General features: G+C 44.8%; 1 protein-coding gene across 1 annotated transcript in view; it reads right to left on the minus strand.

The window, feature by feature from the left end:
- The window catches only part of LOC136199956 (uncharacterized), a 65,933-nt gene that overhangs the window by 1,073 nt on the left and 50,643 nt on the right, over positions 1-14,217 (minus strand). Inside the window, exons 221-280 of the mRNA XM_065990257.1 lie at positions 14,028-14,201; positions 13,804-13,977; positions 13,574-13,747; positions 13,348-13,521; positions 13,122-13,298; positions 12,896-13,069; positions 12,669-12,842; positions 12,446-12,619; positions 12,283-12,396; positions 12,116-12,229; positions 11,953-12,066; positions 11,784-11,897; positions 11,619-11,732; positions 11,451-11,564; positions 11,285-11,398; positions 11,120-11,233; positions 10,954-11,067; positions 10,790-10,903; positions 10,617-10,730; positions 10,447-10,560; positions 10,281-10,394; positions 10,114-10,227; positions 9,931-10,044; positions 9,761-9,874; positions 9,601-9,714; positions 9,428-9,541; positions 9,262-9,378; positions 8,976-9,109; positions 8,618-8,926; positions 7,183-8,557; positions 6,877-7,122; positions 6,451-6,822; positions 6,239-6,394; positions 6,068-6,187; positions 5,895-6,014; positions 5,703-5,828; positions 5,516-5,638; positions 5,329-5,463; positions 5,166-5,279; positions 4,878-5,105; positions 4,706-4,819; positions 4,544-4,654; positions 4,379-4,492; positions 2,955-4,327; positions 2,848-2,904; positions 2,693-2,799; positions 2,540-2,644; positions 2,375-2,484; positions 2,214-2,301; positions 2,069-2,159; positions 1,921-2,012; positions 1,790-1,873; positions 1,589-1,735; positions 1,417-1,528; positions 1,256-1,359; positions 816-1,203; positions 461-762; positions 328-403; positions 214-270; positions 62-160 (exon numbers count right to left, since the gene is read on the minus strand). Of these exons, the coding sequence (XP_065846329.1) occupies positions 62-160; positions 214-270; positions 328-403; positions 461-762; positions 816-1,203; positions 1,256-1,359; positions 1,417-1,528; positions 1,589-1,735; positions 1,790-1,873; positions 1,921-2,012; positions 2,069-2,159; positions 2,214-2,301; positions 2,375-2,484; positions 2,540-2,644; positions 2,693-2,799; positions 2,848-2,904; positions 2,955-4,327; positions 4,379-4,492; positions 4,544-4,654; positions 4,706-4,819; positions 4,878-5,105; positions 5,166-5,279; positions 5,329-5,463; positions 5,516-5,638; positions 5,703-5,828; positions 5,895-6,014; positions 6,068-6,187; positions 6,239-6,394; positions 6,451-6,822; positions 6,877-7,122; positions 7,183-8,557; positions 8,618-8,926; positions 8,976-9,109; positions 9,262-9,378; positions 9,428-9,541; positions 9,601-9,714; positions 9,761-9,874; positions 9,931-10,044; positions 10,114-10,227; positions 10,281-10,394; positions 10,447-10,560; positions 10,617-10,730; positions 10,790-10,903; positions 10,954-11,067; positions 11,120-11,233; positions 11,285-11,398; positions 11,451-11,564; positions 11,619-11,732; positions 11,784-11,897; positions 11,953-12,066; positions 12,116-12,229; positions 12,283-12,396; positions 12,446-12,619; positions 12,669-12,842; positions 12,896-13,069; positions 13,122-13,298; positions 13,348-13,521; positions 13,574-13,747; positions 13,804-13,977; positions 14,028-14,201 (10,853 nt within the window). The remainder of the gene's footprint in view (positions 1-61; positions 161-213; positions 271-327; positions 404-460; positions 763-815; positions 1,204-1,255; positions 1,360-1,416; positions 1,529-1,588; positions 1,736-1,789; positions 1,874-1,920; positions 2,013-2,068; positions 2,160-2,213; positions 2,302-2,374; positions 2,485-2,539; positions 2,645-2,692; positions 2,800-2,847; positions 2,905-2,954; positions 4,328-4,378; positions 4,493-4,543; positions 4,655-4,705; positions 4,820-4,877; positions 5,106-5,165; positions 5,280-5,328; positions 5,464-5,515; positions 5,639-5,702; positions 5,829-5,894; positions 6,015-6,067; positions 6,188-6,238; positions 6,395-6,450; positions 6,823-6,876; positions 7,123-7,182; positions 8,558-8,617; positions 8,927-8,975; positions 9,110-9,261; positions 9,379-9,427; positions 9,542-9,600; positions 9,715-9,760; positions 9,875-9,930; positions 10,045-10,113; positions 10,228-10,280; positions 10,395-10,446; positions 10,561-10,616; positions 10,731-10,789; positions 10,904-10,953; positions 11,068-11,119; positions 11,234-11,284; positions 11,399-11,450; positions 11,565-11,618; positions 11,733-11,783; positions 11,898-11,952; positions 12,067-12,115; positions 12,230-12,282; positions 12,397-12,445; positions 12,620-12,668; positions 12,843-12,895; positions 13,070-13,121; positions 13,299-13,347; positions 13,522-13,573; positions 13,748-13,803; positions 13,978-14,027; positions 14,202-14,217) is intronic.

The raw sequence follows: 14,217 nt of genomic DNA on the forward strand, positions 1-14,217 counted from the left end.
GTTGAGTAAAGAAAGTACAGCAGTTACATTCACGGTAGTAAGTGAATAGTCGTATACGTACCTTCCGGCCAATTTTCTCTAAAGAGGAGTCGCTAACAAATACAGTTGGCTCATCAGCCGACGAAAAGTAGAACAGCCTGCCGACCGTGCAAGCGTAGAGCTACAGGAAAAACTTCACGTTTCTAAAGCCATTGTAAACATATTGCTAGCCACCTTGCCGTCGTCCAAGCCGGTGAACGTCAGCAGTTTGCCCGAGTGATCCGGTTGATACTTAATTAATTAAAGAAATCAATGAGTTGAAAAATTTCCTGCTTCGTTTTTACTCACCATTAGGCCAGGACAAGCCGTCGATTTACGCAGATATATGAACTCAGTAGCATCGAGCTTGCCTGGGTAGTTTGCGCTGTGTACAAGTAAAAAAAGTGAGAATTAGAGAATTCGTTCTCTTCTATTTCCTTACGTCAATTCGACTGTCATTTTCGTGATGTTGTTTCCTTCGACCGAATCACTGATGGAGACGTCGTGTGCTCCACTTACGATGTGCTGCCCAATCACCTGATTTTCAACAAATCGTATTCGATCGTCTCTGCCTACACCAACACCCAAATCCAACTGCGGACTATCGTTGATGAACACGGTAGAAACAAAAACAGAGGCCGGGAGGCTAGCCGCTCCTGCTTTGTCCCACACCATAACAGCAATCTGAGGAACAATTTTCTCCGGTTCAGACGCTGTATTGCTATACGTAACAGAAAGCAGTATCTGATGAAATACAAAGTAAAGTAAGCAAATAGATGATGAACAAGACGTTTTACCTCTAGATACGCCGCAAACGACGCAATTCCGCTCAAAGAGACGCTCGATGTGCCCTGTCCAGTTACGGTGACTCCGTGACTATTGGCTTTGCTCACGTCAACCAAAACGACGTCACCAGTGCGAGTGGTATTGAATGAAAACGTCGCATTTCCAGCATAAAAACTATCCACGTCAACCAGAATGGTATAATTTGGTAAGATTTTTACAGGCGATCCGTTTTCAGTGAAAGTGATCGAATGAGATCTGTCGGCAAGCGAGGCAAATTGCAGAGGCTGACTCGGGGGCGTGAATCGAAGAACAGGCCCATCGCTAATAGGAATGACAAAGATTTGAATCGCTGCCGGAGAACTGCGATTCTGGCCATCGTCCACAGTAATGTAAGCCATTCTATAAGGGAATCAAAATGACCGAACGAACTTTCGATGTTGGAGTTTTCAACCTTGAGTCTGATGAAAGATTCACAGGAGGACTGAGATTATTGACAAAGCCCAATGACGACAGGATCATCTCGTAAATAGAGATATTAGCTGCACCAGAGAGAGTCTACATAAAACACGGTGTAGATGCAATTAAGTCAATGCAGCAATTAATTTAACCCACCAAAGTTTGATAGTTGTCTTGACTCTGAACCGCTATGCCGGCGTCAGCAGCGGTTGACTTATTGAGAACCAAGGCATCCCCGCTATGACCATCGACCAGTAACACCGTTGCTCTTCGGAGAAAAAAGGGCAAAGTAGAGCAATGCTTTTAAAGCCTTGCAATTTAGAGACACCTTGCCATTGTTGCATCGTTGATGTCTGTTATGTTGACGCCATCCGATAAGAAACTGGGAGGGTGTCCTTCAGTGTATGAAATTGTTGCCATTTCAGCTTGAAAGAATCGTACCACGGGAGCGACGTTAAAGTCAATTAGTCTTATGCTAGCAGGAGAGTATGATCAATATAAAGAAAAGAACACATATTTTTGAGCGTACAGGACTTGTTTCATTGTCGTAAATATTCCGTCAAAAACAATAAAGTCAATATAGACGTCGTCAAGACCTTCAAACTCTGGCTCACTAGTTTAGAATAATAGTTACCGTGAAACCGAAATTTGAAGATTTACGAATTCGCGTAAGTGACGTTATTGAGCAGAGCTTGGAAAACATCAGTGGTCGCATTTCCAGTTAAAACAATTTCTTTTCCCGATAGTATTTCCTTGAAAACAAATTTAAATTAACGATACAATGACTGAAAGAGCTCAAAACATTTACTTCCGACTTCACTAGTGCTGCAGTGTTTTTGATCGCCAAAGACCCACTTCCGCCAGAACGAATTTTTATTGTTGCTGCTTTTAGAAGATGGCTGCAAAAAAATTGCAACTGGTAGGTTAGCCCAAAGAAAACAGCAACGTTTTACAATGTATGATCTGGGTCGGTTAGGTTAAGCGAGTTGCTCGTGACGTCAATAGGCGTTTGGCTGCCTTCTTCGTAGTGTGTAACTGGTGCTATAAGAAAACATTAGAGTTATTATTAGAGTCGTGACGTTGATCAACAAATTGAGAAAATGTAAATTTGTACTTCCTATCGTCAAAACCGGCGGGTCGTCGTTCTCTCCGACAAATTGGACGGTGACGCCTACAACGGGCGCTGAATACCCATTTGAATCGATGACCGTGATCAGAAAAAGTCTAAACAAGATGAAGTCAGCCGAGAACATCAGTACATCGTTCACCCTCAACGTACTTTGGATTAAAATCAGGACTCCTGCTAGAGCTGAAGTACCCCAAGCTAAGAAGGACATGAGTCAAATTGGCTGGACTCGCTCCGCGTACAACTCTGATCCCTTCACTAAATACAAGTTTTTCTATCAAAATGAAAGCAACGGTTGCCACATACCTGTCGGATTCCGTAACAAATTGAACAGTAGAAATTCCGTTAATTTTGCTTCTTTCCTCAAGTGTCAGTTTGTTGAAAGAGACTGCAGTACCAGTGGAGAAGATTACCTGCGAGAGAAGAATGAAGAAATGAAAAGACAGAAAAGAGAAACGCACCCTTTCTCCCAGACTGTCCAAAGGATTAGTCAATTCCACGACTACTTCTTTCCAGTCCTTAAAAGTTACGTACAGTTAGTTAGACCTTAAAAGCGTTCTCACGGTACCTCATTGCCAAACGCGGAAGCGTCCAGGTTCTTCCTTCTAGGTGCCAACAGGACGATCGTATTTGCCTCGCGGTAACGGACTGTACGATTAAGGGTCGTCTTGTCGGCGACGTTGAAATCGACGGCGACGTGATTGCAATCGCTTCCTGCTCCCCGCTTGCCCGTACATGTGAATAACTCAACAATGTTGCAAGTGTCGCTGCATCCGTCAATGTCATTGCCTGTGCCATTCAGAGTGTCGCACTCCTCAAAGAATTCTCGAATTCCATTTCCGCAATTGAAGCACTCGCTCGAGTTGTCGAATTCAGCGTTAACTGGACACTCAAAACCGTCGAGTATAGTGCAGCTGAACGATTCGCAGCCGTAGCCGTCCAATCCGGAATCGCAATCTTCGCCGGGAACGCGTATTCCATCACCGCAAGTCTTACTGTAACAAACCGTCCGTTCTCCCACAGGAGTCCGGCAACCGAAGCCCTCTTCAAGCTTGCAAGTAGCTGAGCATCCATCACCGGAAACAGTATTGCTATCGTCGCATTCTTCGGAATCAATTCGGAGAACGCCATCGCCGCATACGGGACAATTAACCGTGACGTTAGTTGCCAGCTGCGAGGCGTTTACTTGGCAAAAGTTGGCAAGACTTATAGCATTCGTGCCGTTGCTGATGATCCCAAAAATCCCGGAACTTTCATTGACAGCACGACGAAACCTATTTCCGCCGCTCTTTCGCCGATTTTCGCACTCCAACAAAGCATTGCTGCTTAGATGCAAAGAATCTCCAGTTCCAGAATTTAAAGCGTCAAAAAGTGATTTTAGCAGATCGATGGCCGATGATCCAACATTTTGCACTTGGTCAATCGTTCCGCATATAACGAAACCTTCATCTTCTAAAACAGATCTGAGTTCCAATACATTTGCTTGCTTATTTTCGGGACACGATCGCACGATGCGAAGAACAGTGGCAAAGTTTGCATCTCGGTACGTCGACGACATCGCCAAGATATTGCGTAAGTTCAATGCATTATCCTTGGAAACGTTCACGTCACACAGGTTGCTCTTTTGTATACAGTCTCCATGGTTGGTAAAGAGACGATTGTCTACGAGACGGCACTCTTCAGCAAATGGTGGGACCGTACGATTGACACCATAAACATCGGCAACAGTGCTGCTCGTCAGATTGGCGAGGCAAACGGACACGTCAGAAAGCCAAGTGCAGAACTGACAAGCACCACCGCCAGTCGGGCTGGCGGTGCTGGCGGAGCAAACTGGAGATAAGAACGAATCCAAATAGTTGGGCGAGTTGCAAGAAAAGACAGCTTTTGTGCAAGAAATAAAATCCGCACATACGTCAACCTGAGAAGAACAACGAGCTTTGCCTAAAACGACATCCTTATACAAGAAATTTTCAACTGAGCACGCTTATTGACCTATATGACAGCGCTCTCCATCGAACTCCGGGTGACACTCGCAAACGAAGCTGTCAATTTTGTCGTAACACGTTCCTCCGTTTTGGCACGGATTGGGCTCACATTCGTTGATTTCTGCGATTAGCACTTCGTTAGCTAGCAGTGAGCACAGTTACAGCAACTAACCTTTTTCGCATAAAGCGCCAGTGTAGCCAGAAAAGCAGCTGCACGTAAATCCACCTGTTAAATCAATACAAGTTCCATTTTGGCAAGAATCTGGCAAACAATCATCAATATCTGAGAAAAAGGAAGTGAACATCCTTTTCGAATTAGCGTCTAATTCCTAACTTGTTTCACAATAGCGGCCGGTGAATCCTTCGCGACAAATGCAGTTAAAATCTGCGACAAGGTCCTGACAGTTTCCGCCATTCGCACAAGAAACGTTTTCGCACTCGTTTATGTCTTAATTGAATAAATAATAATTAGCACTAAAACTATAGATAGCGACGTATAAACTCACCTATTTCGCACTGACGACCTGTATAGCCCTGACTACAGTTGCATGTGAAATTGAGGAATAGATCAGTGCACATTCCGCTATTCAGACACGGATTGGGCGAACACTCATCTGTCTCTTCGCTGCACGTCTTTCCCGTATAACCAGGAGGGCACGAGCAGAAAAAGTCGCCGCGCCGATCCTCGCATGTTCCTCCATTTGTACACGGAACGGACTGACATTCGTTGGCCTCTATATTTTATTCGCAAAAATGTTATATTATCCTAATCTCTACTCCAATTTTAAATTTACCGTTTTGGCATTGAGATCCAGAGAAACCCATCGGGCATTGACATGTGAAAACACCAAATCCGTCAATGCACAGTGCTCCGTTCAGGCAAGGATTGGATGCGCAATCGTCAACCACTATTGAGCTATGCTAGGAAAAAGACGTCGACAAAAATCTATCGCGCACCTGCACATGTTCCATTGATTTCTTCGGTGAGAAGTGGACAATCGCAATTAAAATCCCCGTCAATGTTGGTACAAAATTGCCCTACAACTGAACACGCAGTCCCATTGACATTTCTCTCCACGCACTCATTGATGTCTGCAAAAGAAAAAATTCCTGAAAAGCCTGCATGCCGTTTATAGAGACAAACCAAAGCAACTGCTGCCGTCGCTCGCAAGGCGAAAACCTTCTCTGCACGAACACTGAAAACTTCCATCTACGTTGGTGCAATTGTGTTCGCAGTTTGCAAGTCCTTCAGTGCACTCATCGACGTCTAAAAAACAGACATGGTACAACTGCAAACAACCGTAAAAACTACGTTTTCATGATCAAATCACCTGAGCAATTCCATTTGTTAGAGTCTAATCGAAATCCTTTAAAGCAAGTACATGTTTCGTTTCCGCTAGTCAGATTTTTCGAGCAGATCTGCTCGCAAAGATTTGAAATATCACAATTTTCAGTAGCTAGTAGACAAAGAAAAGAGAACTTAATTAAGACAATATAGCAAGAAAAAAGAAAATAAATCATACGAATGCACGTTTCGTTGTCACTACTAAATGTGAAGCCATCAAAGCACGCGCAGTCAAAAGATCCAATTGTGTTTGAGCACACCTGATGACAAGGTTCCATTTCTGAACACTCGTTGATATCTAAACAACATATATTTACAGACGCTTGCCTGAGACCAACCCCAGCAGTATACCAATGCACTCCGTTTGATTCGCTAGTCGAAAGCCTTTTTCGCAATCGCATCGGAAAAAGGGGACTTCATTAATGCAAACTTGGTCGCAGTTGTCATCATTTTCTCCGCATTCGTCAATATCTTTGCACACAAAAACTAATGAAACAGAGAAAAAAAGACAGGAAGCGTTACCGTTGCATTTAGCTCCGTCGACTTCACTCCCGATAGGACAATCCGAGCAATTCGCTCCCACTCCGGGAGCCGGAACATCTGTGCAGTTCGTACCAATCGGGCAGCCCGGGTCGATGCATCCGTTTTGGTCAATGTTACAAAAATCTCCTGTCCAACCTGAAAAAAAACGTGTTCCTTACGTGCCTGCACGAACACCTGTACAAAATACATACCTGGACCGCATTCACAGTCCTCCAAGATGAATCCATCTTGGCCACCGTCCGTATCGACCTCAACGCACTCGGCTCCGTTTTGCAAAGCGCAGCCGCAGAGTCGCACAAGAGGCTCATGCTCGCTAACAGCTCCACGACTATCATTGGCGATGATGGTAAAACTGACTGCACTGGTTCCTCTTGGAGTCCACACTAAATTGTACTCGCTACCGTCGTTTTCGAGCATGAAGTCGTTAAGAGCGAGAGATGGAGTGCGCTTAATTGCGAACGTAAAGTTATCACCGACGTCTGTGACGGTGAAACGGTACAAAGACGCAACGTAGATTGTAGCTCGAAAAGTCTCATTCCCGACGATTTGTGGGGGATTATTTTCTAAAACAGAAGCAAGATTTTGTAGGTGCCTAATCTGATATCAGCTCTTAGTACCTTGGATTTGAGCCGCGTCTGCAACGCCGCGACGACCTTTGAGAGTCGTAAGAGCAACGTCTTCGCTGCCAGTTTCGAAGAAATCAAACAGGCATGGGAGATCGTTGTCACATTGTTCCATTTGCACATCTGTGTAGCGATCCAATACTTCATCGATGAAAATTGGTTCGTGATGGGGATTGGAGAAAGTCGACGAGTTTTGGCTCTCTTGATAGTAGAAGAGAGATTCGGCTTGCGATATTTGCCCTATGCCAAAAAAAACATAGAAAAACGGCTATTGTGCACTACTCAACTTTTGTGACTCACAAGTTTGCCCAAAATCATTATGAATAGTTCGACTCGAAGCGTTCAGGGAAATTTCTTTGCCAGAACGCGCGATAAAATCGTTTTTCCGATTTCCGTCCCATTGACCAACCAAGCCTCGAGTATTGCCTCGATACTCGTCCGGCAAACCCATGACGAAAGACAGAAGGCCACTTCTCGCCGTTATAGTAACAGTAATATCAGACGAAAACGACACGACAAGCGATATTGAATCATTGGCTTCTCCACGAGACACGATGACGTTGTCCAGTATCAAGACGCCGTTTGCCGCCAAATCGGAAAACAGTTTTGAAACGTCGCGCCACGACGATCCATCGAAATAGCCAAGCGACTCTGTCAATGAAGCGTTAGCGCCATAGCAGCAAACCATCAAACGAACTTCGCTCGCCGAAACGAGGCTAACTTGTACGATAGTCGAATTTTCAGGTCCGGTTGAATTGACGGAAATTTGTCGTGACACAAAAGCCGAGAATTCTGTTGCCGATGAATTGGTGACGAGACGCGTTCGACCTTGGAATTCGAACCGATCATCGGCCGACTTGAAAATTAGGTACTCGCCGAGTCCGTTAAACGTGTATTCATTGCCGTCCAATGTCGTGAAATGAGGATCGCCCCACGTCGAAAAGAAGAAGAGAGGAAAACGCTCTGTACACGTTGGAGGCGACGGTCGCCGTTCAAAGTAGAGATTACACAGGTCGGAGTCAAAGCAGCATCGTTGATACGGCTGCACGTCAAATTCCCTGTGACGGGTGGGACTGAAGAATGAGTGAAATCGATTGGCCGAGCCGGCGAACGGTAGCTGGGTGATCAGCGAGCCACCGCCAATCATATCGGAGAAGAATGAGATAAACGGTGATGAGATATCCGAGCGGTAGCAACATTCCGCTTGTTGGCCGTCGAAGCTGCCGAAAAGAGAAACAAAGCACAATCGGTCAGTACTTTGGTCGTCAGCAGAAGACGTCTGAATAAATCTGAAATCAGTGAACGCTTGAAATAAGGTGCACGGACACGGCTGAACGAATAGATGCCAAAACGGAAATCGCCCGTACTGAGCGATATCTTGGGAATACCAGTCGAGGCAAGCGCCTCGACTTGCGCATCGATTTCCCGCTAACGAAACGCGATACAAATAACGACCGATGACGTCAATGTTAGACGATGACGTGACAGACAAAACAGAGGCGGTACCCGATAGCAGATGATTGTCAAAAGTGCTCAAATCGCTGGCCGCGTATCCGACCACAGCCGGATCCTGACCAGGACGACCAATCCATTGTAGTCGACCGTCGACTGGATAATTGAACAAAATGTATGTCACCCGTTCGTCAGTAGCAATCACGACTTGGAATGTATTGCGCTAGAAACAAGAAACATTCATTACTTTTATAAAAAACTACAGTACCTTGGCTTTCCGTACCAAGGACGAAAACTCGTCATTGAAGCCAGGTCGACCGTCTGGAACGTTTGGCACACGATCCCAAGTCGCAACGAGACACCACGTAGCGTTGAAAGTTGTACGAGCAAACGTTTGCACGTCTTCGCTAGCCCGTCGAAGAATCGGTGACGAGCGATGGCTGTAGACTTGATAGAAAACACTTCCGTCGCGACGAGTGTCGACGTCGGCCCAAAACGGTGCCGCTGTAGAAGGAAAACCCGGTCGTGGAAACCGTTCTGGAACGGCATTGCTGAACCGCTCGTCAAAAGAAACGAGACCATTGCTCGATACCTAGCAAATAAAAAAATAAAAAAATTTCAGCAAAATTCGGATTCCATACGTAAGCAAAACGATGTTGTCTTCTTCCAAATGGGAAACAGCTTGGCAACGCTATAGAAGAAGAGAGGATGTCGTCGCCGTTTGGAAGACGACTGTCTTCCTGACCAAGACCGTACGGATAAAGATTTCTGTCAACTGCAAGAGATGAAGTTACATTTAAGCTACGCACAAGTAGTTTTGAGCGAGCGCTGGTTAATTATGTAATGGCCAGCCCAACTTATCAGCGCGGTAGGTAAGGTTTCACAGAAGGATCGCCAAACGCAACCCTAACCCACGTATACACTTACATATTTCACAGCGGTCGCCATTGTAAAACATTTGACAGGTGCAAAGAAACGAGCCACGAACGTTGGTGCACGTCCCCCCATTATGACACGGACTAGAGTTCAAGCACTCGTTGACATCTGCACCCAGATTACCGCAAAATGACAATTACGAATATAGAGATCATACCATTTTCGCAGTGTCTTCCAGTAAAACCAGAAGAACAAGCACAAGAATAGCGGTTCACTTCGTCAACACAACTTCCACCATTTTGACAAGACACAGAAAGACACTCGTCAATGTCTAGATATATGTGAAAAGGATAATTTCAAGTAATTGTTAGAGCAGAGAAACGAGCTAACTTGTTTTGCAATTATCTCCAGTAAACCCGGGGCTGCACGAGCAGCTGTAATCAAAGATTCCGTCAAAACAAGTTCCCCCATTCATGCAAGGCGTAGAGGCACAATCGTCGATATCTAACAATATTTGAGTTCGAAAGTGAGCTTCAACAAAAAGTCTTACTCGTCTCGCAGACACTTCCGGTAAATCCACTTATGCAATCGCACGTGAAACGGTTGATATCGTCTACGCAAGTTCCGTTGTTTTGACATGGCATAGAAGCGCATTCGTCAACATCTGATTTAAAAACAAAATTGGTAAGAATGACGATAACCAAAAGTTCTATAACTAACTCCTCTCGCATGAGTCTCCGGTGTATCCGGCCATGCAAACGCACTTATAGCCGTCAATGCCATCGACACAGGTTCCCCGATTTAAGCACGGAGATGACATGCATTCGTCGGGATCTTATAACGCACAAACAAAACAATAAAAAGTTAATTTCTCTTTCAGTCAGAAGATATCCTTGTACTTACTTGTCTGGCATGAATCTCCGGTGTACCCATCAATGCAAAAGCACATGTAGCCGTCAACGCCATCGACACACGATCCTCCATTTTGGCAGGGCACAGAGACGCATTCGTCAATATCTGCATAAAAGAATAAATTCTTGTCTATTGTACATTGTATGAAGCCAGCTCACTGGTTTCGCAGACGTCTCCTGTATAGCCAGCCATGCACAGGCACGTGTACCCGTCAAATCCATCGACACACGTTCCATTATTCTGACAAGGCGTTGAGGCACATTCGTCAATATCTAGAAGACAAAAATGACCAACAACCGATTTTTGATTCGAAAACAATCCTACTCGTCTCGCAGACAGCTCCGGTGTATCCGCTAGTACAATTGCACGTGAATCGGTTGATTTCATCTACGCACGTTCCGTTGTTTTGACATGGCATAGAAGCGCATTCGTCAACATCTGATTTAAAAACAAAATTGGTAAGAATGACGATAACCAAAAGTTCTATAACTAACTCCTCTCGCATGAGTCTCCGGTGTATCCGGCCATGCAAACGCACTTATAGCCGTCAATGCCATCGACACAGGTTCCCCGATTTAAGCACGGAGATGACATGCATTCGTCGGGATCTTATAACGCACAAACAAAACAATAAAAAGTTAATTTCTCTTTCAGTCAAAAATCTCACTCGTTTCGCAGACATTCCCAGAGAATCCGTTTGCACAAATGCACGTGAATCGGTTGATTTCGTCTACGCATGTTCCGTTATTCTGGCACGGAACGGAGATACATTCGCCAATATCTAAACCACAAATGATTACATATATCCAATTCAACAGAGGGAAGGCTTACCTGTTTCGCAATTAACTCCGGTATGACCGGGAATGCAGTCACACGTATATTCGTTGATGCCATCAAAGCAGGTGCCTCCATTTCGACAGGGAACCGGATAGCATTCGTCAATGTCTAGGAGAATATATAAATCTCGCCCATTATACCTTGCATAAAGCCAGCTCACCGATTTCGCAGACGTCTCCTGTATAGCCAGCCATGCAGTGACACTTATATTCGTTGATGCCATCAAAGCAGGTGCCTCCATTTCGACAGGGAACCGGATCGCATTCGTCAATGTCTAGAGAGTATATAAATCTCGCCCATTATACCTTGTATAAAGCCAACTCACTGATATCGCAGACGTCTCCTGTATAGCCAGCCATGCATAAACACACATGCCGGTCAAATCCATCGACACACGTTCCGTTATTCTGACAAGGCGCTGACGCACAGTCGTCAATATCTAAGAAAAAAATTGACGAAGAAATGACTGATGAATTCAACCACAATCATACTCGTCTCGCACACATCTCCGGTGAATGCGCTTGAGCAATTACAGGTAAAACCGTTAATCTCGTCTATGCACGTTCCGTTGTTATGACATGGCATAGACGAGCATTCGTCAACATCTAAATGTTGGCCAGTTCCATATACAAAATACCCACCAAAGGCCTTGTACTAACTCGTCTCGCAGGAATCTCCTGTGTATCCGGGCATGCAGAAGCAAATGTAGTCGTCAATGCCATCAACACATGTTCCTCCATTTTTACAAGGCACAGAGACGCATTCGTCAATATCTGTAGTCAACGATGATGAAAATGTGATCACAGCTTCAGCCAAAATCTCACTTGTTTCGCAGACGTTTCCAGAGAATCCGTTTGCGCAAATGCATGTGAATCGGTTGATTTCGTCTACACATGTTCCGTTATTCTGACACGGAACGGAGACACACTCGCCAATATCTAAACCACAAATGATTACTGTACATATCTCCACTTCGACAGATGGGAGGCTTACCTGTTTCGCAATTAACTCCGGTATGACCGGGAATGCAGTCACACGTATATACGTTGACGCCATCAAAGCAAGTGCCTCCATTTTGACAAGGAACAGGATCGCATTCGTCAATGTCTGGAAGAATAAAATCTTGTCTATTGTACATTGCATTAAGCCCGCTCACTGGTTTTGCAGACGTCTCCTGTATAGCCAGCCATGCACAGGCACGTGTACCCGTCAAATCCATCGACACACGTTCCATTATTCTGACAAGGCGTTGACGCACATTCGTCAATATCTAAGCAGACAAAAATGCCAAACAACCGATTTTTGATTCAAAAACAATCCTACTCGTCTCGCAGACAGCTCCGGTGTATCCGCTAGTACAATTGCACGTGAATCGGTTGATTTCATCTACGCACGTTCCGTTGTTTAGGCAAGGCATAGATGCGCACTCGTCGATTTCTATTCCAAAGAAACTTCAGGAGAAATCCAAGTGAGAAAAAAGAATTACCTTCGCAAAAAGGCACGTCACTCGACCAACTCCCATTTGCGTAGCACGTGAGGCTTCTCACGACGGAGAGCGCGTAGCCGAGATTACACCAAAAGTGAACAGACGTGTCGAATACAGTCTCGTTTGTTGACTTCTTTCCATTTACAATAGCAGGAAGCGGATAACAGTGCACAGCTACATACAGAATCATGAAAATGCAAACTGTAAACCACTTGATCACTACCTTCACACAAAGGCGTTGAATGAGACCACTGACCGCTTGTAAGGCACGAGATATTTGATGCACCAGTAAGCGTGTAGCCAACGGCACAACTTGCTCTCACCGTTGTTCCAAATATTGTCTCGTTGGTAGACAACTCTCCGTTTTCGGGGACAATCAACCGGTCGCAGTGAACAGCTAAATAACACGGTACAAGATTGACTAATAATATTCAATTAATACGTGCTTACGACTGCAGTTTGGCTCGCGGGATGTCCAGTTGCGAGTCGAGAGACAGGTCAAACGTGCATTACCATCTATTTCATAGCCTTCCATGCAGGAAAACGAAACAGTGGTACCAAATTTTGTTTCATTTGAAGACTTGCTGCCTCTTTCAGGTGGAACAAGACGAGGGCAGTGAATAACTAGAGCGCGCCAATAAATAATTATGAAGGAAGAACTCAAAAATATACTTACTTTGGCATTCCGGTTGATCGCCTGACCAATTTCCACTCGGTAGGCAAGTGATGTTTGCCAAACCGACTAGTTCGTACCCATCAACGCACTCAAACCTCACATCAACGCCCTGCAGTAATTCTGAACCAGCCAGAATGCGACCGTTTGCTAGTGAGAGAAGACTTGGACATTCGATCGCTAATAGAATACTGTAGGTAAGCGCACAACAGCCAAATTAAAAACATACCAATGCAGTCTGGTGTATTGGCGGACCAAGATCCACTTGACGTACAAACGATGCATGCCTCGCCTATCAGCTGAAACCCAGACTTGCAGGTAAAACAGGCTTCGGTTTCAAACTCCGTCCTATTGGTCAAAATAGTCCCGTTGTCAGGCGAAGAAAGCGCGGAACAATGAACAACTAGAAGCAGAAGTTCCGTTGGTATAAAATTAGTGCTGCTTCATTACTATACTTTCACATGACGGTTCTGAGTTGGACCAGCTACCATTCGCAAAACATTCTAGTTCACTCTCTCCCATTAGCCGATATCCATCTGCGCAATTGAACGTCACCGTTGTTCCAGAAACTGTTTTGTTCGATGATACGTATCCGTTGGACGGCGTCGTCAGATTTTTGCAGTGAACAGCTAATAATAACCCATACTTCAATGAGAGACTGAGAAATTAGTGTGTTAAACATTACCATCACACCGAGGTTCGTTGGCCGACCAGCTTCCATTAGGAAAGCAAACAAGCTCTTGCCGACCAACGAGTTGAAATCCAACGTCGCAATTAAAATTGACTCGTGTTCCAAATACCGTCTCGTTGGTTGAGATGCTTCCATTTAATAACATTTTCAGTTTATCGCAATGAACAGCTAGAACAGAAAAATAAACAAATTCAAATAAACAAACTTTTGTAACGTACGACTGCAAATTGGCCGCTTTTCAGACCAAGTGCCATTTGAAGTACAATTCAGGCAAGTTTCTCCGACAAGATTGTATCCCACGTCGCATGAAAAGCAGGCTTTAGTTCTGAACTGCGTTTCATTGCTTGAAATGGTCCCGTTGCTTGGAGACAAAAGCACAGGACAATGAACAACTGAAGAAGTAAAATG

This window comes from Oscarella lobularis, chromosome 2 (genome assembly GCF_947507565.1).
Source record: "Oscarella lobularis chromosome 2, ooOscLobu1.1, whole genome shotgun sequence".
Lineage (NCBI taxonomy): Eukaryota > Metazoa > Porifera > Homoscleromorpha > Homosclerophorida > Oscarellidae > Oscarella > Oscarella lobularis.